The 26840-nt window shown below is 38.2% G+C and overlaps 1 protein-coding gene across 1 annotated transcript in view; it reads left to right on the forward strand.

Annotated features, from left to right (window-relative positions):
* LOC309714196 (cadherin-18) overlaps positions 1-26840 on the forward strand; it is a 99380-nt gene that overhangs the window by 1041 nt on the left and 71499 nt on the right. The window contains exon 2 of the mRNA XM_082546456.1: positions 23298-23830. Coding sequence (XP_082402582.1) covers positions 23600-23830 — 231 coding nt within the window. The 5' untranslated portion in view covers positions 23298-23599. The remainder of the gene's footprint in view (positions 1-23297; positions 23831-26840) is intronic.

Consider the following 26840-nt stretch of genomic DNA (forward strand, 5'->3'; position numbering starts at 1 on the left):
GTGTGTGTGTGTGTGTGTAAAAATGTAAAAATGCCTAAGGCAAGTGTCAGTTGTTTAGCTGTCCCTGTTAATGTTGCGTTGATTGGCTCCTGGTAAGCACAGGGTGGATTGTATAGCTGCCAGTCTTGCGCTGCATCTTTCAGGGATCCTCACCTCTTTGATGTGTTTGCAAATGTTTGAGAAAAAAGATGCCAAGTGTCATGCAATTCAGTGGCATGTTTTGGGCTGCAGTGTCTGGGAAAAGGATGATATTTGCTTCATAGCTGAATACTGAATGGCTTTATTAGAAACCATCTGGTTGTTACTGTTGGAGTTCTGACATTGATGTAGACAGAAATGCAAATCCTGTTTCTTATGAAAAAGGTTCTGTGTACGAATGTTCCTTTTCTTTATTTGGGGCCCTGGGAATACTCAGTGGATACTATTCCAATTGCCAATTTAGATATAATTAGAGGAAAAACAACTTTATTTTAGTAGTTTAGTATCAGTTAATTTGTCAAACATTTGCCAGATACTTGGCCAAAGGTTTAGTTGATAGGATGGTGAAAGATGACTTAAAATGGCCATAAGAGTATTCCATGGTGCAAAAATCACTAAAGGCCCACATTTGGAAAGCTTTTACCAACACTCACTTCGTACTTCTGCATTATAGGTGGCTCCAATAATTAATCAATCAAACATCATTGATTAGTTTCAGAGCCAGACTGAAGACCAGTAGTTTGGTGACAACAGTGACCATCTGTATGTAAAAGGCATCACATACTTGCATTCATTTCATGAAGGAAAGGCCCTCTGCAGAACTGTGCTACAAATTGCCAGTCTTATCTTTCTGTGTTTGCCTGGATAAGCCATTATCGCCTATTTTTCGAATATTTTTCAGAAGATGTTACAGGAGCACCACACGATTACTGACCTAAGCTTTGAATTAATTATCACAGCCTTTAAAGTCCAGTTATAATGATAGCAGGAACATAACACAGCAAGTGTTAACTTTATCATCATTTCTATGCATGTTGTTGAAGCAAAACTGAGGCAGCTGACTGGGTTCTAAAGAGGCCTTAAGAGTTGGTGCTTGAATCTGAAATGTACTGGTCATCTGCCCAATTTAATCTGGCAAGTGGAAGAGTCTGGAATAGCATGGCAACATATGCAAAACATAACCCACCAGCTGCACTAGCAAAAATAAAATACCTAAAAAAATAAGAGCTAAAGAGGAGCAGATAGACTGACTTCGCAGTTTTAGGTGATCAGCCTCAGTTTCATGTTCATCTGAGTAAGATGTGTTAAATCTATGATGTTGACATGAACCTGCACACACCTATATTTTTTTTTACCTGGTAACATGGCCCAGATAGTAAGTTTTACAAATTATAATGAACTTCTGTGAAATAATGAGTGAATGATTGGAGTTAAATTCATTTTCTAAAAACGTGCACACACACACACACACATGAGCAAATCATGTAATTCCAGCATTTAACAGACCAGATGATCATGTAGGATGCATCTATCCAATAAGATGGAGTGGCACATTAGAGATCATTACCTGCCTGGTAATAATCCAAGGTGAAATGCAGATGTACTAAAGTAGCCTGACTTGACTTCATTAGACACTCTTGGTTGATATGGAAGATTTTTATTTTCTCCAAAGTGTCCAGAGCTAATTGCACCATTCAGTCAAATTTGATTTTAAGCAAGCTGCATTTAAAATCATCTGTAAGTGTTTGAATATCACGCTGTGTATAATGCATATGGTTCATAGTGTGATAAATGCATCAAGGCCAAAGTGAACATGTTAATCACTGAAATCCTTGTTTGATGCGAGTTATGCAAACATTACCATAAAGTCAAGTGTCAACTGAAGTGTGAAAAATTTAGCAATTATCAGTCAATTATCAGTGTGTTTGTAACAGAGCAGGCATCTTAAACACTCAGCATGGCAGCTACAAAATAACAGTTTGGCACAGTTTTTTTGTGGCTAGCAGGGGGTAGCTGAGTGTAGCTTTCCTATAATTTGAATGCCTTCTCTGAAATTGCACCTAGTTTGACAAAGAACTCTGAAAGGCAATGTTTTGATCGTTTCTTTGATAAGTTTGTCTAACTGAACACCAAGGTTCTGTCATATCTCTAGGAGACTAGACAGCAATAAGAACAGTGGATTGAATGTGCTGTTGGAGCAATAACAAAAAGGTCATTTAAAAGATGAATCATGCCTCCAAACAATCTCTTCCCAGAGAGCAAAGGTGGTCATACTCGCCCTATGTGTGCTCAATAGCACATAAAACATAAGAACATAATTCAAGGAAGAATAATAGATTCGGAAAAGCAAGTGTTGACGAGTCTTGTCAGCACTGCAATCTTCTTCTAAATCCAGGATGGTGAAATAATCCCCTGCTTGTAATGCAGCAGTGTGACTGTATTGTGTGGCTTGCAGTGTTAAATGATGTATGGGATTTTGTTGTTAAACTTCTGCGACATGACACCTTGATGGGAATGTATTCATACACGCAAAAATGAGTTCTCAAATTGAGAGTTAATCATGCACTAAACACTGTATTTTAAATTCCCGGCAGGGGCAGCAGTCATTAATTTGAAACAAGTAAGAAAAAAAAAGAAAGAAATAGCTAATTTGAACAGCTGATGGAGGGAGAAAAAGCAGCCCTAATAAAAATTAAGGAACTGAGAGAATCCAGGGGACACCTTTACCAGGATATAATTGAAAATGATTGTTGCAAATGAGGTGCAGAACAAAGTTAAAAAATAAAATAAAATATAGACATCTTTCAAGCTGAATTGTAACCCATTCTGGTTTCATCACTGCTTTTTTAGTAAAATAGTTTTAAGATTTGTAGAAAATCATTTAAATGGGGTGAAGTCTGTTGGATTCACTGATATCATACTGTTTGGAGTTCATATTTTATCACATATTCCTGATATTTTGGTATATAATCCATTGTCCTATGGTAGGTGCCTACTGTACACTTGTTAACCAGTTTAGTTAATCAGGATCGGTGCTTACTATCATCCATTGTGAGATAGTTATAAGATAGTCATTAGCATTCCTTAACAGGCACCTTTTGCTAAAGTTTCTGTGCTCTCCTGTTCACGCTATTAAAGTTGCAATTATGGACAGTTAGTTGATCAGGTCTTGGCCCACACTGCTTAACTGATACGTGGCAGTGGCTCAGATCAAATAATCCTGGAGGAGCCTTGGTCTTCCTTTTCTTAGAAGAAAGGCAAAGAAAAATCAGTGATTCAGCAAAACCCAATAACACAAAGCTGGCTCATTAATACCCACCAGTAAGAGCCTGAATCATTTCTTCTACTTTTAACTCGCCATTTCAGGTCAGTTGGCATCTAGCGTTTCCTATATTTTGATTTAGGGTTCCACTGCTTACAGTGGAACTCCGAGCAGTCTGCATCACCCTGACATTATTGCACTATGGGTGTCTTCTGTATGGGGGAGAGCAACATTAGAATGATTCATCTCCTACTCTCACTGTCAGTGACGAAAGAGCAGTAAAGCATTTCCTTATAGAGCACTCACCACTATAAATGGAAGTGTGATCATTGGCAAGCCTGTAGGCCATTGCTTTGTGGTTTCTCAGTAACACAAAGTGAATGATAAACCTGTTCCTATTTGGCTAAAGAATGAATCCATAACCAGAGTTTTTCGTTGAACGATTTTGGAGGAATTCTTTTGGCTTCTTTTAAACTTTAGGATCCTTAAAATGACTCGTCCAATCTTAACAGGAGCCCCATCTTCTCCCCGTCTCCAGCATCTGCTAACTTTCAGCAGACAAAAGCCCCAGCTCACAGCTCTCTAAGCACTGAAAAATGCCTTTTAAGGATTTAGTTGAAACACTGGTCTCTTGTACAGGAGACAGGCTTTGTGTTCTGTCAGAATGAGTATAGTGCCATTAAGGAGAATTACATAAAAACAATGCATCTAAAAATCAGTTTTTGCACAATGCTTTATTTAAATGAAGACAAAAGTGTATGAAGTGAAATATAAATGAATGAAAATATAGGTGTCCTGTAAAAGAGAGAAAAAAGGAAAGTATATGAGAGCATTTTGTCTGAATATTTGTTCAGTGTTTTATTGGAAGAATGACTTTGCCAGCCATGAAAACAGAGCCATTTGATTGCCAATGTGCTGCATGAATACTTAATGTACTATTAGAGGGGTTGGATTTCCATTTCACATTTGTTAGGGTTTGTTCAGAGACTTTCCTTTTTTTTTCCTTTTATTACATAGCTCTTACGGGTGAACTGTCATTATGTAATCACTGTGCATTTGTGACTGGGATCCTGAAGGCTGCCTCACAGTATTTTATTTTCTTCTTTGCTTGAGTGTGTTGTGGATACGCCTTTTTGGTCACACTCACCATATTCACCTGGTTACATCTTTTATTATACGTAGTCCCAAGTACAAAAATTAATAATGTGGCTGATATTTAGCATTATGCTCAAGAACAGTTCAACACTGTTTATGCACATTTATTCATTTCATTATATCCAAAATGGGATTAAACCTCCGGTGAACGAAACACATTCTTTTCATTAACAGGAGACATCTGAAGACATATTGTGTTTTTTAGCGTTAATAGGACTTTAAAGAATACAGTCCATCTACAGTAGTGTGTAAAAGTCTGGAGTCAATCCACATTTCTTCATATGTTTCTACAAGGCACTCAGACTTCCTGGTAATTTTTAAAGTTGTCTTCCGCAATAGATCTTCAGGCTTTCTGAAGGTCGAAAGATTTTTTTAGTTTGTTGAACCACTTAACATCGGCTTATGACTCATTCAAGCACAAACGAGGCTCAAGAAATGGCTCAAGAAATAAACCAGTGTTGTGTCTACACATAGCAGACAGTTTAGCAAAGAACCCATTTTAAGTTGCAACTTTAGGAAAATGTGTTGAAAATGGAAACAAATTATATGGTTTTGTGACAGGCTGCTAGTAACAAAGATAACAGTTTCACAGGAATAAAATTTTCTGCACCAACAAGTGGAATACCTAAAGAGCTATTAGTTGAAAATTTAGCATCTCTCAGCATGGTGTGTGTCACAGTCTGTTCTTAAAAGATTTGAGGAGTGGACAAATGGAGAACCAGTGAACAGAATTTGAAAGTCATCTCCTTAAGAAACAGGGAAAAGAAATCCAGCAAAGACTTGAAATGAGACCTGAGAGATGCATCTGGAACTTCAGTGTATCCATCTGCTGTTTGTGGAAACCTCATCAGAATTGGGTTGATCTGATATCCTCGTGTGATATCCTTGTTCCCAGATCATCATACTAAATGTTGTTCCAGGATCAACATTGCAAGTGACCAATCAGAATGTTGTGACGTCATACTTTTGCGACTTCGGGAAAAACCGGCGTAAAACAAAAAACTGTACTAAAGCTGCGTGAAACTGCCTCTGTCCGCCGATCAACGGACCCTGACCCTCAGGTGGAAGTAACAACTCAGGGTAAATACCTCAGGGTCCTGTTCATGAGCATACAGGGGAAGAGTAGGCTGAAAGATTGACAGATGGATCTGTGCAGTTTGTAGTAATGTAGATAATGTACTTTTGTTCTGTTGAAAGGAGAGCGATGCCAAGAGGCAAAAACTGATGATTTATCTACATTTCTACCCATGACCCCATCGCCACGAGCTATGAGTGACCAAAACAAAAAGATTATAGATATCAGCCCCTGTTGACAGACTGATATCATAAAATCAATGTTTTTGTATTACCAGTATGCACTTTTGTTCTTTTGTGTATTTTTAACAATGTATAAAACCCTAACTGTGACCTAAATCATAGTTCTAACCTTGTTGTTTCATTTACAACCATGAAATTAGAAATGCATCAATATGTCGTGTAAAGAGGAGTATTATTATTAGTAGTACTATGTTGACTGCCTTCAGCCTTTAATCAAATAAGATTGTATTTACCAATGTTTAGGTGTTTCGTCACATCCGTTTTACTCTCACTGAGGAAGGAAAAAAAAAAGAAAAACTTTTTTTAGTTTTAGGTAATAAAATGAAATGAGTTGGTACAAAAAGTTTAAAATATGTCAAGTTTACATTTGAAGTCCTTGAAGTGGTGTGCTCCTTATACCTATGATATGTGTTTGAAGGCTGTATGGACTCGTCCTTTAATCAAGGAAGACGAGCTAAATCATTATAGAGGGGCCCAAAGTACAGCTAATGTTCTTCATCACCAAAAAAAAATAAAAAATAAACACAACACAAGCATACCCTGCAAGGTGAGGTGTGTTTGGCATGCCCAACTGGCATGAGACCTCAGATCAGACCCAAGAAACAGAAAAAAGATGTGTCTTAACTGGCTTGGGGACCCTTTTGTGTCTCTAAGGAAGAGCTAGAGGAGATGGCAGGGGAGACTGAACTCTCAGTGGGTCTGCTCTGACTGCACCCCCCAAGACCTAGACTTGAATAAGAGGCAGAAAATGGAGGGATGGCTTGATGGGTGGAATGCAGACTAATTCAGAAGTCATGTAGTGAGCTGACAGAGTCAAGTCGGTAAGTTGTCTGTGTCACAGAGCGGAGAAACCCTGGTGTGTGGTGCTGATAAAACATTAGTGTGCTCTGAGTCTGTCAGACCTGTTCACCCTTCACGTGCATTTCTGGCATGCGAAAGAGATGTTAATTGGGCCATGTCAATGCTTTATGAGAGTGAGAGGGCAAGATGGGGGATGGATAGGGTATCCATACTGATTCACAGGCCTGAGGAACACGAGAGAAGCATAGGAGGCTGTCCAATAGAGTTAGACAACACATGGAATTTTAACACCCCTTGAGTTACTCCTGGTAATTGTTAAAGTTAGAAAATAGTCTAACAAGCTATTGAAACTTCAATTCTACTCCAACATCACCTTTTAGAGGAGTTTAACATTACTGTTCCCACATAGCAAGAATGGTGCCATGCGTGCTCTTTTCCTTATCCTAGTTTAAATTTTAGACTTTGAATTGTATTTATACCCAAGTATTCATACGTAATATTTCTGAAATAACAAAAATATAATTTATCCTGTCACAACACTGACTGTACTGACTCACTGCCATTACTGTTAGTTCTCGAGCCAAGTTGCGTGGCGTGTAATCAGCCTGTAGTTTTAAGACTCATGATTGAACCATCCATTTTGTAACATCTGCCTGCTACCACAGCACAAAGACTGTACGTGTGAGCTTGTAAACTGGCACATGGTTTGACAGTTTGACTTACTCACGCACATTCAATTAATTTCAATGCATGGAGAGACACTTTGTTGCCAAACATGCCAAGAACAAATCTTAAGCTCGATAACCTTGACATCCAGTTGATGTTTGATTATTTTTGTTTTTTTGCATTGCATTTTATTTGTGGCATTGCACCAAGTACCACCAATTTCTCTGTAACGAGCAAACCAAAAAGGCCAATTTGATATTCTTTTGCAAGAATGCATTAAAAACTAAATCCAGAATCTGGAAAATAAAAAGGTTTGTGAGAAACTGACATTTGCTTTTGGAGCATGAGGCAACATTAGACATTTTCAGATTTGTCGACTGGATTATAAATCACGAGAAATCTAATTTGCAATATTTTTGAGTACACAATAAGATCTGAAGACATCAACACGGGGCCTGGGTAAAGTTGATTGTAGCAGTGATAATCTTGTATTACTCAAATCTCCTAGCACAGAATACACTGAACTCTATACATCCATCTTCTTCCACTCATTCCATGCAATTCAGGGCTAGAGAGTATCCCAGCGGTCATAGGGAAAAAGGTGTGGTACCCCCTGGACAGGTTGCCAGACTATTAAAGACTACAATCAAACCTCCAGCCACTTTAGAGTTGCATAGAGAAGCAGCACAGGCACATGCAAACTCAACATAAAACTGTCCCAGTGGGTATATTTGAACCCAGGATCTTTTTTTGCAATGAGGCAACAGAGCTAACCATCACACCAAGGAGCTAAAGACCATAGTCAGAAATGTATAAAACTCAACAAAAAGGAATGTAGATTGCATCAAGACATGGAAACCTGCATTAAGCCAGGGTGGTGAAAGAAAACGTACCATGTGTCAGGTCTCACTCTAATTACTGAAAAAGTAATTGTTGGAGGAACGATAAACAGAAAACTGAAGGAATCGAAATCTAGGAAACCCCAGTGGTGATTCAGAGAACATAAATCAGATTCTCAAATTCATAATAAATAGGGCTAGATTACGTTAACGATATTACAGTTATTTTAGTTTTTGACAGTCCTGAAAGTTATGTACATATAAAAAAAAAAAAAGAAACCTTTACTGCCCTCGTCTGCCCACAGTCCGCTGTACATATACCTCCTTACACGTTTCTATGACTATTCTCTCCTCTCACTGCCTCTGCCGTCTGCATCACCAGCTTATTCTTTATTTGGATGATGAGGTGGCATATTTGTCTGTTGATGCTCCTAACACCCTCCCTGCTAGTCTCTGTGGGCACTTGAAAAGCAGTGCGGCAAGCATCTGCGAAACCCCCAAATCTCTCGCACTTCATCCTCTCATGAGGGAATCTACCTGGCAGCAAGAAAGCAAGCTTATCTGTGTATGAAATGCTAATGTGAATAGCCTCAGCCCTACTTTGTGGATGAGAGCACAGACACCCTCCTTGTTGTAAAACCCACCTGCTCTCTGTGTTTTAGCATGTGTGAAACAGTGAAGCCTGCCAAACTCCAGTAGCTTCAGCTTGAATTTAGACTCCTCAGACATGAAGAGAACCGAGTGCTGTAGGTGATATGAATATGTTTCCAGTCTGAATCCACCTTGTGCCTTTTTCTCTTGTTCTGTTTGACTTAAATCCCAAAAAGCATGGTGTTCATTCAAGTAGTGCTACAATGAGTAGTCAGTTCAATGACCAGCCAATTGGTGGAAAATTATTCAACAAATTCTCTGAGCAATTAGTCATTTATTAATGCAGTATGGCCAATATTTCTTGAACCACCTCCTAGCTATTAAATGTGATCATCAATGCCTTTTTTGTTTGTTTGTTTTGATAAAAAAATAAATTCATCATTTTGAAGATTCATTATAGGATTTATAACATTCATTATTTCAATCTCAAATTCATTTCATCCTTATTTAGTTGACATTGCTATCAAGGAAATATGGATGAAAACAGTGTAGATTTAAAATTCTTCTCAGCCCCCTTTTCCCCTGCATTTGGACTTATAGTGCTGAATTACCACTGAAAACTAATAATGTGTAGGCCTGTCACGATACTAGATACCCAAGAAAATACTCAATACCATTTTTGATACAATGGCATTATTTTTTTAAATAAAAAACTTATTACAAAACAATGAAAGACAACACTAGTTATCTAACAAAAACAGCTGAAAAGGTAATTTAACTGTAAGGTGTATATGATCAGTTTCCTTTAGGCAGTGCAAAGAAACAAAACAAAAACACAAAGAAGACAGTGTTTTTAGGTTGTTTGAGGCCATATTTTTGTTGCTGATCAAAGAGAGATGTTAAAGTAGGCTGCCACTCTTTCTGTGTAGTTACCAGTAGATTTTTCTCACCATCAATCTGGGATTTTAAGAAAAACACAACACTTCTTAAGACATTAATAATCGTGCTATGCTTTAAATTAGAACTGTATCTTAATATTACAGATGGGCAATATTGATGTTGTTTGGTGCCCAGCTCCAGTATTACAGTCATATTTTAATTATCCATAGCTTCTTGTCACTACCTTAATGATAAGTTAGCAGAATATGGCTCTCAGACAACTGCCAATAAACACGTTGTAATAAATATTAATATTTAAAAGAAACAAGTGTGACGGCCAGGTTCACATACATGATACTTTACAGTTTTACATGTTTTAAACCTCAGCGTTGGTGAGATTTGAGCTTTACTGGCCTCTCAAAATTCCTCTTAAAGTGTTACTCAGTGCCGTGAATGTCAACTACTTCAGCTGCTAGTGAGGGAGGCTGTGAGCCTGTCTGCAGTGGCGCTGTGTGAACTACAACACTACTGCTGGTATTGATACTGTTGTAAATTAGTATATAATCAAGTGGCAATATATAGTTTTCTTCCCCTAATCTCTAACGCTACCAAAAGTAAAGAAAAAACAAAGAAACAAAGAACCAAAAAAAGACTGCAGGTGACCTTTTGGAGCATTTTTCAGTGCAGCTATACAATCTCTTATAGGAATGGAAAAAAACCAGAGTAACAATGAACTGATCATTTCATAGAAAGTGATTAAATAGCGACACAAAATGGTGCGCCTGTTGAACCGGCTCATTTTATGTTTTTCCTTGATTACAAAAAACAAACAAACAAAAAAAGATAAATAATAAGCTCCTACATTTAGGCATTTGGCAGTGTGCTGTAGTCTGTCTGCATAATTTTGATGGACCTCTGCTGGAGTGTTTTGCTGCACTCAAAGTGAAGAGACATGATGATGATGCGAGCTGAAAAACTGTTTTTTCCCTGCAGTGGCCAGCAGATGGGTGCTGTCTACTCCATCCTGGCAATCCTCCTGTATGAGGAGAGCTCAAGAAATCCAACCATTAAACACACAACAGATGGGACATTTTCCATCTTCCGCCCAGCTCTCATTAAGCAGCCAAACAACATATAGTGTGGCTGACGAGTGCAGGCATGTTTTCTAATTTGACACCAAGAAGGGGGAAAAAAAAGTCTGGGAAGGAGTCCTGCTTCACAGATATAATTAAGGTTGTTTAACTTGTCAACATGGGGAGATGAAACCATTAGAGGTTTTGAAGAACTACACGTTTTGTGTGTGTGCTATGGATCATATTGAGAGAAACCTGTAATGTAATGTGGGGCATCTCTGCAGTATTGAATGACAGACTGTGTAAAGCACCAGTTTTAGTTATCTAATACTAGACGTACCATAATAACTTTTTAAGATGGTCAGCGCTATGTGTGAGTAGGTGCTCATAAACATCGGTCATATGGACCTGGTTTGGGTTTAGGCAGTCGGAAGTTGAGCTGTTCAGTCATTTTGACATACAGAAGAAATAATATATCGCGATATATATCATTACTGCACATGCTTCAAATTTTACTGCAATATGGATTTTAGGCCATATCGCCCTAATGCAGATCATTGGTGGAATAGCGTTGTACGCATGTTTCAGTGTTTACTATTCTTGTTGGGACACTTAGTGTTAACCGGAGTTTGATTGTACATATGTGCAGCTATGCTCACTGTGTTCACTCGAGTGCCAAAGACAAACTTCTGTTAAGGGAGACAACAAAGGCTAATCTAATTCTCGCTCTCATTTTGCCAATCTTTGCTTTGCCAAGTCAAGTGAGAAATGGTGCATTTTAGGCCTGAGGTAATCAAAGCTAAGGGTTAGGACAGATGGTGTTTGGAGGGCTGTTTACTAGAAGGACAAGTTGCTGTTGACTTTGGGAGAAATGGTGGGAGGGGGTGACTGACACACCATCCTGCCTACATGACTCAGTGGGAGTCATTACTGCAATGGGCCTAATTACCTTCAGGCCTAATCTGTGTTTAAAAACCTGCTGCTTATTGCTTTTAATTACCCACAAGTGTTGGAAGAAGATTGAAATGCAAGGCTGGAGCATTTGTCTCTTGTGTTTCTGCATTTGCCATGTGCATGAGAGAGAGAGAATATATGCAGGAATGTTTACAATATGCCACCTTTTCAAGCTTCTCACACCTAGTTGTAGGTACTGTGAAGTTTGGAGTCTCCTGCACTCTGTCGATTGAAGGCTTTTACTTCCCTCATTCTCTGCAGCACAAGTGTTTTTGACAGCCCAGTATTCTCTCTGTTTTTTTTTTTTATCATCCCACAAAATACACATTCATTTAAAATGTTAGTCAGTCAGTCAAGTTAAAACACTCAGCTCGCTCTTTCTTCTTGCCTAAAATAATGAGGGCAGATTCTCACTTCTTTAGATTTTGGTTTGACAAGATGAGGGAAATGTTATCTATAGAACTTACTCATGATTAATATATGATCCCGAGGCTGTTTTGTGCCGACCATCCTTGGGGTATGCAATGTGATCAAAGTTGATTCTTGCAGGTACTGGAATATATGCTCATAGTAACTTGGAGAAGAAAACAGTGAAAGTACACACACACACACACACACACACACACACACACACACATGAAAAAAGTTTGGGAAGTTCTATTAAAAGCAGCAGTGTAGAGCAGTAGGATGTTAGAGCCTTTCCAGTGTACTGTTAATGTTGGTGTTTTGTCTTTAGGGGTCCTGGAATTTTGGGATGTTAGAGAGACAAGTGTGTGATTTGCAATGTGGGTTGCCTGTCTGAACTGCAGGACATATTTCTGGTTTAAAAACTTGCAATATTCTCTTGAGGAAGACCAACACCTGAGCACCACTTGCTGTAACACAAAAACTGTATTATTGTAGGGTAGCTTTCATCTGTAAGAGTCATTTTCTTAAAGCTGTTTGGACCTCTAATGCATCAAGACTGGAAGGGTTTTTTTTGGGAAATCACCACCAACTAAAGCCAGATTGCATCTTAGAAAGCTTATGCCAGAGTTGTAAGATCAGGCATTTGGGTCAATAAACTAACCACTAAAGCAGTCCATTCAGACATGATTTCCTGCATACTCTAATAAGATTTCATTGTGGAAATATTACCGCTTGGGTAAACCTCTGAATTCCTGGCATCTCTCTACAGCCTATTTGTCTCCAATTTCATGGAACCTCCAGGGTTTGCCACACATTCAGAGGATTGCCCTGCTTGTGAAGCTGATCAGACTAATCTCCTTTCTTTCATCAACAATGAGCTGGGTCGAATGACCCAACAGACTCTAGCTAAACAGTGGTTATTTTTAGAACAGGTACAGATCAATCAAATGTGATTTTTACAGTTCTCATAAAAGTAACTTTTCAATTCTGTATTGTAGTAAATAGGTAAATTGTGTTAACAGGGAGTCATTAGACAAATTCCAAACAGCAGGGCGTCTTACCGTTAGTCCTCAGTTACAGAGAACTGAGCAAAGAATAGTTAAAAACTTTGTGAAGAAAAAATGATCCATAAATTGTCTCCGCTTGCCTTTCTGTAAGAGTCACCACACGCCACTGATCTCTATAAATCCAACACTTGCCTCAGGTGTGGTTTTAAGGATAAATATCTCTTATAGTATGTTAAGTTTTACATATTTGTTTTAAATAGGATTGTTTTAGGACAATGACAGGACAAGGAGTCTGACAAAGCAAAGTAGTTAAAGACTTCAAAGGTTTGGCAAATCCTTTGCATTGATTTGCAGCATTGACCAGAACAACAATATAATGAGGACAGATCAGCAGCATTTATTGCTAAAATTTGCTTGCCGAATAACCAAAAAACCCTTTAGGCAGTTAAAATCAGCTGAGAAGCAACATCAGAGAAGAGAATCTCAGATGAAGGTAAGAAATAGTGGTTTTACACCCCCAGGGTCTTTATGGATAAGGCGGAGATGGGCAGGAGGAAGGATGTGCAATAGATGGTCAAAAGGTAAAGTGAAGCACATGGGCAGATAGATTATTGGAAAAGAGAGTGGTGTTGACAGCATGGGAGAACAAAAGTGATGAAGACAACTGAGCAGCAAGATTAGCACCTATGACCAAAAAGATTAGGGACTCCTTATTGACCTTACAGAAGACAGAAGTACAAAACTGTAGCGGGGGGATTTTAAAAGACTAGAACATCATAATTAGAATAATAAACCACTAGAAGATAGATTTATCTATGTTGTCTGGCTGCTTCTATTGTGACACTTGGCAACTAAATTGTTGTCTTTCTCCTCTTTTCAGAAAATGTTTGTTTTTTAAAGAGGAGACTAAATGACTCAACGGACCCATTAGTGAAAAATATGCCATTAAATTGGCTTCTTTTAAGCATCCATTAAAACAAGTTTATTGAGAGCCCTTTCTGAATCAACAGAAACACCAGAAACATAAAATTATGTTCAGGCCTCAGGAACATTTCACAGCAGTGTTTCAGTCTGATTTCACATAATCACGTATTGCTGTGTCACTAATTTTTCTTTGTTGCTTGTTTCCCTGTACTCACTTCAGCCCTCTTGTTTACCTTCTTCAGCTCAGTGTAACATTGCCTGAGACTACAGGCAACAAACAGGCCCTATAAACTGGTGGAAAATGTTTGTATTTCTCTCCTCTGTGAGGTGACAAGTCAAGAGTCTCTTTTGCTGTGGCCGTCGCTCTCTAGCTGGCCCTTTTTGTTCTGAGGATAGAACAGTAGTTCACTGATATGTGTTTTGACCCACCCTGTGTTCTGCTGTCTGGTGTTTGACATAGACAGAAAGCCGATGCTGTGAAATCGAATGCAGTGGGTGAGCTCTCAGCAGGAGGCCAAAACATTAGCTATTAGCAGCAGGCGACAGACGCCTGTTCTCCATCTCTGCCATACTGAATTGAGGTGCATCTCTTCTGCGTTTTCCAACATCTCTTCCACCATATTGGTCCGTCATTTTGTTTTATCTTTCTGCGTTTTAAAGTGTTTCATCTCCTGCAGTGTCATCAGCGGGTGTGATTACGTGCAAAAACGATTGGCTCTGCCGAGGTCTTATTAAATTCAAGTTGTTTACAGGACCAGTCGAGTCACTGCGATTGAGTTTTCCAGTTCCCATGAATAAAAGAGGAGACAGAGATATATTTTTTTAAGTTGTTTGATGTTTAGAGAGAACAAAAGTAGAAGAAAAAGTATGTAAAGATTGAAGTACCACCAATTGTGGGAGAAGTCAAGGTGGCTGATCGTTCTTCCCCATCCCCGAACAACAGGACAGTGATATCAAACACACATCACCATTGGTTTTGGAATGAATAAAACAGGCTAACATTAAGGTTCTTGAATGGCCTTTTCTTGGCCAAATTGGTAGAGTTATTTTAAATTGGTTGGTTTTTTGGCAAGAGGCATACTCATAAGCAGAGTGTTAAAATGTTTGCACTGAAGCACCGCAGCAATTTCCTAATGTTGTAAACCTGCTCAACATTTGGCAATAAACCCCATTCTGATTCTGAAAATGTCTTGTCAAAACTAGAAGACAGAAGCTTGTTGATGGGCACCAAAGGCATCTGGTCAAGGTGCAACCTGCTAAGGCAGCGGTCCCCAACCTCCGGGCCTTGGACCGGTACCGGTCCGTGAGTAGTTTGGTACCGGGCCGCAAGAGTTGAGGCCCAGGTCTGAAATGTATGGTTTTCAGGGTTTTTATCGGTTTTCAGGGTTTTTTTGTTATTGTTTTTATTGTTAACTCGGTTTTCCTGAGTCTTTTCACGTGTGTTATGAATAAATCTTTTTTTCGGTACCGGTACTAGTTTTATTTTGTTGTATTTATCCGCGACACCTTAAAGGCCGGTCCGTGAAAATATTGTCGGGCATAAACCGTTCCGTGGCGCAAAAAAGGTTGGCGACCGCTGTGCTAAGGGATATTTAACCAAATATCCCATAGCTGATATTCATGCCTGTATGTATAATAAAAAACAAACAAACAAACAAACCCTGGGATCCTGGAAGAGCAGTGTGAAGAAGGCCCACTACATCATAAATGACTCCTTTCCAAACCACAAACAATTCACTGTGTTTCCCTCTGGGAGGTGGTACAGGCTCCAATCCCAAACCAGCTTCTTCCACACAGCCAATAGACTGCTAAATTCTGGACAATAGCAACACACACAAAGTTTTCTGGTGGTTTTTGTTTTGTGTATACACACACACATACACATTTATTTATTTATTTTGCAAAGGGTTCTCAATATTCTTCTCAGTGCTGCCTAGTTCAGGATTTTAATATGGCAGTGTAGGGGATTGACTCCCTTTTGGAGCCAACCTTAAGTGGCCTCTAGAGATGTCGTTTCTGGCACTTTGGGATTGGCTTCATTTTTCAGCCCTTGAGGTTGCCACTAGGAAAAATCAGAAATATTTGCAGAAGGAGCTTTTTTGCCAATATGCTTTTGTTTGCAGATACAGATATTTGTAATGTAATACATCTTTCTGTACTATTTATTTTGTTTGTATTGTTGTATTTAAATGTTCTTGCTCATATGGGCCTTTGGCTATAGAAAAAACTGTCCTACTACTGTACAGTAGTTGGATCAAATCCATTAAAACCAGTTAACCCACATTGGATTTGTTATAGAAAAATATCAAATATTTGGTGATTGTTGATATCTTTATCCTTTAAAACTATCGTAGAAACATTTGGTTTGGCATACTTTGTCAATGCAGTACTTTTCATTATATTATCCCAGTTAAGTTCATGCACAAAATTCATTCATTTCATTTCATTTCATTTATTTGTTCATTTTCAGGCACAACAAATACCTATATTGAACATAAAATGCACAAAACAAAAAACAAAAATTGCCTGAAAAAGGAGTGGGACGAAGAAAACTTATTAAATCCCACCCCTATACTCACTCATCAACAAAAAAAACAAACTTCCCGCAGCTACGCCCATCATTGCATACAGACCCATCAACAGCCCTGGGCACATACAAGCATCTAAACGGCAGCTCGCAAACAACAATTAGAGCCTTCATAACTGAATACAGAATATATAAATTATAAATTGCATTACCACAGGTAACAGGCAGTAATAACTACAAGTAACAAACACACATACATATACGTACACACACATGTACATATATGTACATACATACGCACACTTTTTTTTTTTTGGAATCCATACCAGCAATGGTAAGAGAACAGACATTACAGAGCACACTAAAAGCATCATTGAGTATACTGTGACCAGACCAACTGTTTGTAGAGAAATTTAAATCTATGAATATTTTTGCATTGTTTCAATTGTAAACTCAGACTGTTCCAGATTTTCACACCACATACAGACACACAAAAACCTTTACGGGTTGTTCGAGTTCTGGGTAATTTGAATTCTCCAAAGCCTCTCACATTATAAACCTTTTCTCGAATTTCAAATCTAGTTTGTAAATTTGCCGGTAAAAGTTTAGTAAAAGCTTTATACAAAATTATGGATGTATTGTAATTAACCAGATCCTGGAATTTAAGTAACTTTGCCTGAAGAAAGAGTTTGTGAGTATGATCTAGATAACCAGCCTTGTGAATAATACGCAGTGCTTGTTTCTGTACTGTGACTAATGGATTAGTTGTATTTTTATATGTATTTCCCCACACTTCCACACAATATGTAAGATGTGGAAGAACCAGGGTACAGTACAGAGTACGAAGTGCATCTTTATCAAGGAATTGTTTCACTTTGTTCAAAACTGCGAGGCTTCTGGAAATTTTGGTTTTTATGTGTCTGACGTGGGGTTTCCATGAAATTTTATTATCAATTACGACTCCCAAAAATTTGTTTTCACTCACATCATCAATTGGTACACCTTCAATGATAATTGGTAATTCTACATTATATTTTAAATTACCAAAAAACATTGCTTTAGTTTTATTTATATTTAATGATAATTTATTTATGTCCATCCATTTTTTTTATTAATTTTAGCTCCCTGTTTACGGTCATTACAAGATCAGTATAATCATCGCTACTGAAAAATATGTTGGTGTCATCTGCGAACAGTATGAGTTTAAGTACTTGAGAAACATCAAAAATATCATTTATGTATACATTGAAAAGTTTTGGTCCCAACACTGACCCTTGGGGAACACCACATGTAATACCAAGTTTCTCTGAATGGTAATGCCCAATGCTAACATATTGTTCCCGACCCGTTAGGTAACTTTTTAACCAGTTACCAGCTTTCCCTCGAATACCATATCTTTCCAATTTATCCAATAATATTGAGTGATTGATTGTGTCGAAGGCCTTTTTGAGATCAACAAAAATACCAACTGCATATTTATTTTTATCCAGTGTATCAGTAATTTCTTCTACTGCCTCAATTATCGCCATTGAAGTGGTTCTTTGCGTTCTGAAACCATACTGACCAACATTTATTATTTGATGTTTTTCAAGGAATTTTTCTAATCTTGAATTAAAAAGGTTTTTCTAGAATTTTTGAGAATTGAGGCAGTAGAGAAATAGGCCTATAATTGGTAAAACTGTGTTTGTCATTACTTTTATATAGTGGTATTACTTTCGCAATTTTCATTTTTTTTGGAAAACAACCAGACTGAAATGATAAATTACAGATATATGTTAAGGGACTAGCAATATTCAGAATAACCTGTTTAACTACAGACATATTTATGTCATGATAATCCATTGAAGACTTACTTTTACATTTTAATGTGATATTTATTACTTCTTGCTCATTTGTAGCTGAGAGGAACAGTGAAAAGGGATTTGATTTTATATTACTGATATTTTCATTTTTATGACACGGGATGTCTGCTGCTAGTTCAGGGCCAACATTTATGAAGAATTTATTGAACCCATCGACAATATTACTCATGTTGTGATTTTCACCATTTGCATCAGTAAAATATTCAGGATATGATGTTCCAGAAGATCCTTGTTTAATTAAGTTGTTTAACACATCCCAAGTTCCTTTTATATTGTTTTTATTTTCATATAATCTTCTTCTATAATAAAGTTGTTTGCTCGTTCTTATAATATCAGTCAATTTATTTCTATATGCTTTATATCTTTGTTCCACTTCTTTTGTTTTTACTTTGATGAACTGTTTATACAGATTGTTTTTCTTTTTGCAAGCATTAATAATTCCTTTTGTGAGCCAAGGACTTTTTATCTTTTTTTTCTTTGTCATGTGTTCGTTTACAGGACAATGTTTATTGTACCACATAGTAAAAATATCTAGAAAATTATCATAAGCCTTGTCCACATCTGACTCTTCATACACCGAATTCCAATCTTGTTGTGCTAAATCGAAATTGAAGGCATGAATTGCTTCTTCATTTATTGTTCGCTATGCTATCATGATCTTGGTATCTATTTTTTTAAAAATCACAGTCACACAAAGTAAAAACTGGTAAGTGGTCAGTTATATCACAGACAAGCAGGCCACTATTAATTTGGAAATCCATGACATTAGTAAAAATGTTGTCAATAATAGTGGCGCTATGTGAAGTTATTCTGCTTGGCTTTGTTATTGTTGGATATAGTGATAAGCTGTACATCGTGTCAGTAAAGTCATCAATGGCTTTTAACCTTGTTGGATTTAGCAAATCAATATTAAAATCACCACAGATAAATTATAAATTATAACTGACGCGCTTATAAATGTAGACAGTCTAGCAAACATTCTGCCAAAATCTTTGCGGTTGCCTGTGCTGCATAACCCATCCTGTTAAGCGCTGCACATATTTAAACATGCCGTGGGCTGAAGGCTGCTCAAAACAATATAATCATCATAAAAAGGGGGGAAATTATTTCCATTGATGGAGCCAGATGCTGTTGATTTCATGGCTCCCTGAAATGTATTTTGCTTAGAATCAGCACGATAATCAGACAATTAGGAGGCTGATTGAAGTGAGCCCCAGGAGGTGAAAGTGAAACTACTGGAAAAGATATTCTGACACCCAGTCTGACTTGCTCAGGTACCTCAAACGGTTCACCAGTGCTTTCCCATGTAGGAAAATGTTTTACACTGTCACTGAATTGTATTATTGAGTCAGAAAAAGTATTGTGATCCAAGAAACAAACCTTAAAATCTCTAAAACACTTTATTTATGATATTGCTTTACAATTTTCTGCAGGGTTTGGTATAATTTTCTCAGATATAGGTGGAGAGCAGGGGAAGCAGGATTTGGGCGTAGCTACCTATAGAGATGAAAATCATTTCCAAGATTGCAGGTTTAGTGTGTGGTTGAGTATTTATCCTGCTCAGCTTTAATCCAAGACTTTGTACCACACCACTTTTCCTTTCCTTTGACTGCACGGGCTAACATTCAGTATTTCACATTACAACCACTGCACTTAGTGAACATGACCAACAACTATAGTTTAGCTCAATAATTTGTGTGTAAAGATATTTAATACATGGGGATTAGCCAAGGAGTTCTGAGCACATCTTAATCCACATGGAGGAGAAAAAAAAATTTCTAAAAAAAATAATTCAGTGATTATCCTTCAAAGTATGTGACAGTGGTAAGTTGCATTAATATCCTGTTTCAGCATTTCTCTCTAATGTTGACACATGCATTGTAAGAGATAGAAGCACACTTTGAAGTCTGTCAGCTCCTTTATCCTGTTATATATCAAATGCAAGTATTTGTCCTCTTGATAATCCCTGTGAAGCTGCTATTCTGCTGTAACACTTGAATGCTAGACCAACTCTCTGCTGTACGTTAGTATTCAAGACTGTGGAACATTTTATTATGGGGGGAAGAGAAGGGAAACAAAGTACAAACACGTTTTTCCTCCCTGTATTTATTTCCTTTTTTTTTTTTAAACATTTTTTTGTATTCTTGTACTGTATTTGTGTTTATTCACACTTCATTTATCATTTCATGTTCAAATGGAGAACTTAAGTTTTAATTTAAAAGCAAAAGACATGGGCAGAGGTTTTTAATTAAAAAAAAATCCATGCATTATAAATAGTTTAGTATAATATTTGACATTATTACTTGCTTCAAACATGGTTTTTTGTCATAAGCATTTTTTTTTTTTTTAAACTTCTTGTCTTCTCTCACCACTGGTCATGGCAGGTGGCCGCCCCTCCCTGAGTCAGTTTCTGCCGGAGGTTTCTTCCTCATAAAAGGGAGTTTTTCCCCTCCCACTGTCGCCAGAGTGCTTGCTCATATGGGTCCATATGATTTTTTATAAAGCATCAAATCACAACAAGAGAAAAACCCAACAGAGTTGAATTGAAAAGTCAGTCAGTATGTTCCAATTCTACGTCTGGATGCAGTCAACATGCATTACAGATGCTTTCTGTAAATATGGAGCGGACATGTATCCTGTCAGATGCCTAGTATGCGTGATTAGCCAAAACAAGACTTAGAGTTTGCTAACCCTATTTTTGCTTTACTGTGAAGGTGAAATTCAAATGTTTGACACGGTACATTAACTGTATACTCTAAACTAGAGATGGACCGATCCGATATTACGTATCGGTCCGATACTGACGTAAATTACTGGATCGGATATCGGAGAGAAATAAAAAATGTAATCCGATCCATTAAATATCACAAAAGCTCCTCACAACACTTGCTCTCTCTTGTTTGTTTTTTGCCCACTTTGCACTAGAGAGAGGAAACCAGCGGCTGAACAACAGCAGCACGTTTAACCTTGATAAGCTGTTGTTAGATTTTTTTTTGGTATTACTTTATATACCAGGATCTTTTTCTACGCAGCTGACGGCTGGTAACTGGGCAGGGGCGGATGTAGCAAAGTTTTGACAGGGGGCCAGGTGGGGCATTAACAGGGAAGAGGGGGGCACAAAGACATACTTTTCTTTCTTATTCTCATTTAAAATGTCTAGCTTTTAATAAATAATTATCTGAATCTTACACCCAAAGTTTTAATCTGATGTAAAATATATAGAAGTCCATTACTGTATATAGTAACTGTTAAGTCTAATATACCCTAGTAAGCTATAGTACTTTTTCCTTTGGAAAGATACCATCTGTGCAGTCTGCAATTCTGTAGAAGAAAGATGATGAATCTATTTAATTATTCTTGAAAAATAATTTTATTCTGTGCAATTTTTTTTTCCACACTGCATCAAATTAAAGTTGATTACGTCGATTAAGCATCATGAGGTGGTTCCCTATTTTTTTTTTTTTTTTTTTTGCTGGGAGTTTGCAACCATAATAGTTAGAAATATAAAGCAACCTAAGTAATCTTTACAATACCAGAATAGGAAGGATGGAGTAGGTTTAAGTTTATTAGATTGATCAGTATTGCTGAACTATGAAATATTTTGGGTGCAGTGTATTGTTTTACATACAGGTATAACAGAATAGCTTTAGTGTTGTTGTTTATTTAAAATTGAGTATGAACTTATACAAAATGCAGCAAGATATAAAAAAAAAAAAAACACTATCGGATTCATATTGGTATCGGCAGATATCCAAATTTATGATATCGGTATCGGACATAAGTGTTATCGTGCCATCTCTACTCTAAACATGATTTACAAAAATGGTGCAAACTTGTCCATGACAAGGTGTTTTGTTTTGGCCTAAGGTAATTTCAACATTTGTGTTCATTTAAGTTGGTAACAGCGGACAGCTCTCCAGCTAAGTACTTTTAGCTTTGCGCATTACAAGGAAAAGAAAAAACCCAACAAAACTCATTATGCGTCTCTGTGTCTTTACAGTTATACCTACTACTAATGCACAATTTTTCCTCCTCCTGTGTCCCCGTGCAGTAGAATCACATATCAGACACTGAAGTTGGACATTTTTCTTTAGTTGTGGCATCAAACTGAAGGGCATTTCAGAATAGCAAGGTCACATTGAAAAATTTCCTCAGCAAAAAAACAAAAAGGAAAATGAGCAGTGAATACTGATGTCATGCTTCAGCAGCAGTTAAATAGCACATCTAGCTTTAAAATACACCCCAGAAATCAGACAGTTCACTCACTCATACCTCCTCCTTAAAGGCCGCCGAGTTGCAGGTGCGCCTGTAATGCACATTCTTTTTAAAGGGAATTCAGGGACTGACTGCGCTTCACTTGAATGCACACTAAGAGAAATCCAGCAGTGCTTGCAGTTATTTTTTACTACTTTAATTCCATCTTCGATACTGTATATAATTTTGATTTAGGAAAAATATTCCTTCTCCCTTTTTTCCATTCCACTGCCATCTGAAAATCACCTTCTGCCTTACGTCTGAGTGGCTTGATGTCTGTCCTTTTCATTATAAATGTGTTTCTTCCTGCCACATTTATTATTCACTGTGCATGTGGCACAGTCTTCAGCCTCACAGTACGCCTTAGCTGTATTTAAAACATCCACATTAAAAAAAAATAAAGCTAATAAAGGTTTTAATAAAAGGTTTTAAAGTCCTCGTTTGGGTCACACTGTTGCGATCCATGAATCAGACCTTACAGGGCAGGATCAGTCACCAAGCGCTCTGACCTCATAGGCACGGACAACCTTATTAACAGCACTGTTACTCAACAAGTCAGGAGTTGTTTTGTTATCTGCATAATGGCAAAATTGGCTGCAATACTGAAGCAGGATTTCTTGCTGCTTTTTTTGTTTTTGTTTTTGTTTATCACAGTCAGCCAGTTTGAAGTGGGCATCCTCATCTGTAAGGATTTACGAGCCGCAATTTAATTGGAGGGAATTAGTGAACATTTAGCTTCTAATATCCATCAAATTAATCTCTAACTCTGTGTTTCTCTTCCCTCTTCTCCCTCTCCCAGGAAATCCAGAATGGCTTCCGGGATTAACCTCTGCTCTTCATAGATCTACCCAGAAGTTCACGTCCATGTGTACAGCCTTTCTTAGTCGGGGAAATTCCATAATGTAAATGTATATCACTTTGGGTCATGAACCTTAGAGGATCCTCCCGGACCATCCCATCTATAGTTTGGATTTAGATTCCTCTTTTGCTGGGACTACTGCACAGGTCTGCAGCGGTGGCTGTAGGTGGCAGCTGCAGCGGCGGCGGGAGGACCTTGCCACCTCGAAACGCGGGGATAACTTTACAAAAGCACACGCCACCATGAGGATATCCACCACCTCTTGTCTGTGTCCCTTTCTGGTCTGCCTCTGTTTCATCCAGAGGTGCTCTGGGGCGAGCCATCACGTTCCTACCAAAGTGCCCTCCAAGAACCAGACCAAACTGGCTAATGGGGAGACGGAGGTGCACCACAGGCCTAAGCGTGGATGGATCTGGAACCAATTCTTTGTTTTAGAAGAACACATGGGACCAGATGCACAGTATGTGGGAAAGGTAGGGTTTTTATTCAATTGACTGAAACGTGGAGGAAAAAAAAGGGAAAAAAAACACTATTTTTATCTCAGGGAACTTGCTTTTAAATGCTTACTTGACATTTTTCTCCCCCCCTCCCCCATTTTCTTTATTATTTTATAACAGTTTACAAAAGGAGCAAGCTGTTTTATTGCTGTGTTGGCATTATACATGTGCCCCCCACTACACCAAATCCCTTGTCTTCTGATGTGAAATATTCAGGTCTCATTTGTAAAGGTGTGTAGTTCTGACATTATGATGTCCAACCAATTCTGTCATGATAATGTCCAAAAATGTGCTCTTCTCTGGAGTTAATGAGTGCCTCTCAGCATGCCTACAACTCTGGGAAGCCAGCTATGCGCAAGAGTGGATTAAGGCTGAAAGTGAGAGTAGCCCTCTACATCAAGCCATCTTTGAAGTGAAATATTAGATTTGGTTTCTCTGTGGGAAATAAACCCAGATTTGATCAGATGGTGGGAAATTAACCACTTCAGTAAGAAATTGGACACTGGCACAGTAAGCTGGGATGCCTCGTCGTTGGAAATGTTACAAGTGCCACCGGAGTGTCAGAGTGACTGATATCCCTCACAGTGGAAAACATAGTAGTGGGTGTTCTTCCTGGTTGTGCAAGGTATGATGCAGCCTAGTGTTGGCGTTTGGTTGTGACTTTTCTGTCAGCTCCACAATAAGCCACAGGGAGCTGGTTAAGTCCTCTGCTTGCAGATTGCCTGCCCTTATCTCCTGAAATGTGAAAATGTGTTTCTCCGCTGCAGTGATCATTATTCTAGGCACTCAGGCACAGACTAATCCTCAACTGCGCTCTGAGAAAAAGGGAATGAGAAAGGCAGAACGCTTCTCTGACTCCACATATGTCTGTATTTCAACAATGGTACTATTTGAAGGGGGAAAGAAAGGAAAGAGGGATGACATGCTTGGACAAAGGGTGAGATGGGGAAAAAAAAAGCATCAGCAAATATCTCTTTCAACCTTAAATGTCTGCTATTCGTGCCAATCTGGGATCTTTATTGTTGAAAAGTTTTCTTTTTTCCCCTAATATATTGTAAAATCCCACATCGGCACTCCCAGAAAACCAAAAATATATAATCCTTATCATCGATGAGGCATCGCATCCTTAGTAGAAGCAGTAATAAACAATAGCTGCACCATATCTGGGGCACCGGTTTGTTGATGCACTTACTGCATAAACATGGTTACTTTTATATTAAATTTGTCCACTGCTTTGAAGTTCACGATTGTTAAGTTTGCTGACTGCTCTGTGCTAGATCTGCTGCTACCTTAAGGGTACTCTTGTTCTGCGTGTTCACTCTGTGTTTGTGTGAGTGTTTGTATATGTGTGTGTGGAGGGTGATGCTGATGAAAGCAAAGTAAACACAAACAGCTAATCCTGGATGATAATAAAGCACTGAGAAGAAACATAAACATTATTAAGGAGTCAATTTGACATGCATGTTTAAAGAGATGAGGTCTCCAGATGGTAAGCACAAAAACATTTAATTATGTGGGTTGAGACAAGTGTGCAGTGTCCTAATGTGGCCAGGAGACAGAATGACCCTTAATTAGACAAAGACAGGAGAGGAGGAGGAGGAGGAGGAATGCACTTGGCAAATTTTTTTTTTTTTTTCTTTTTCCCCCTTTGCTTGATTAAAAAACTCTGGACGTTAGCAAGCAGCAAATGAGCAGCTCCACTGCAGGGAATTGCCAACACTCATTTAAAAATGTAAAATTTGAAACAGACGTTCTGTGATCATTAAAAAATTCAGATAAAGTCATTGCATGGTCAAAAACCCCCAAAACAAAACAAAGAAAAAAACCACAAAAAAAAAAAAAAAACCCGCCGCTTTGTGCTAGGACATCTACACAGTCAAACATACGTGTCTATCGCATTATAAGATTTGGCCTTTGACAGTCAGATACCTCAGGTGAACTTTTTATCAATACTTTCACATACGACAGCATAGAGAGACGCCTGGGAATAAGTGAAACAGCCAGTCTGTCAAGAACATTTTAATCCCCCGAGGTATCCTATAATCCCCAGTGACACCTTTCTGGGGGGGTTGATGCATTTGGAAAATGACAGCTTCGTGCATGAGTGAGACGCAAATGCTTGGCAGGGGACAGGGCTTGTCCAGAGAGTAGACAGGAGACAACCCATTCTCCCAATGGGAGGTGCAAATGTATCCATGTCAGTCAGCTCAGCAGGCTGCTTTGAAGTCGTAAGACGGGTACAGATTGGACCGTAATTTTTTGAAAATGATGGAAATCCCCAAACCCTGAATACAGTATATGAGTGAAGCTTCACTGACTACTGTGACGTAGTGGAAGCTGTTGGAACCAGATCCCCTAGTCAGGAAATAAAAAACTTCAAATGAGTTTCACTGGGTATGCGCCTGCCGCTAAATTATACCTTAAATAATGCGATATTTGACGGAGTGGGAGCTCCAGCCCAAACTAGAGGGAGCACCAGTTGTCTTATCCTGTGTTCATTTGCAGAGCAAAGTGGCAACCTCTAAGATGGCTAAATGTTTTATTCATGCATCTAAAAATGGATTGTGCTTTGACAGAATCAGGCAACTGTCTTGTTGTATGTATAGTAATAGCGCAACAGTGCGAAGAAGAAGAAGAAAAATAGCAAAGTAAAGTTTTTACATAACATTTCTTTTCATCATCATTCTTCACAAGGGCGTTCAGATGTTTTCAGCATTAAACCATTGAAGCGAAGTAACAAGAGAAATTTCACAGCCAGCATCTCACCATTAAGCTGCGCTGTTGGAAACTTTCTAAAAAGGGCAGAAAAATATTCAGCAACCACTGAGAAATATTTAGGGACACAGTCATCCGCAAGAGCGAGGATGTGTGTCTGTATGCATGCAAGAGCGCTAAAGATGCACTTTTCAGTATTGATTGCACTAAAATTACTGTTCAGATGTTGATAAAACATGCACGGATTGACTGGCCACCTTGAGTTGATGTA

The sequence above is a fragment of the Aulonocara stuartgranti genome (assembly GCF_965226115.1).
Source record: "Aulonocara stuartgranti genome assembly, chromosome: 9".
In the NCBI taxonomy this organism is placed as follows: domain Eukaryota; kingdom Metazoa; phylum Chordata; class Actinopteri; order Cichliformes; family Cichlidae; genus Aulonocara; species Aulonocara stuartgranti.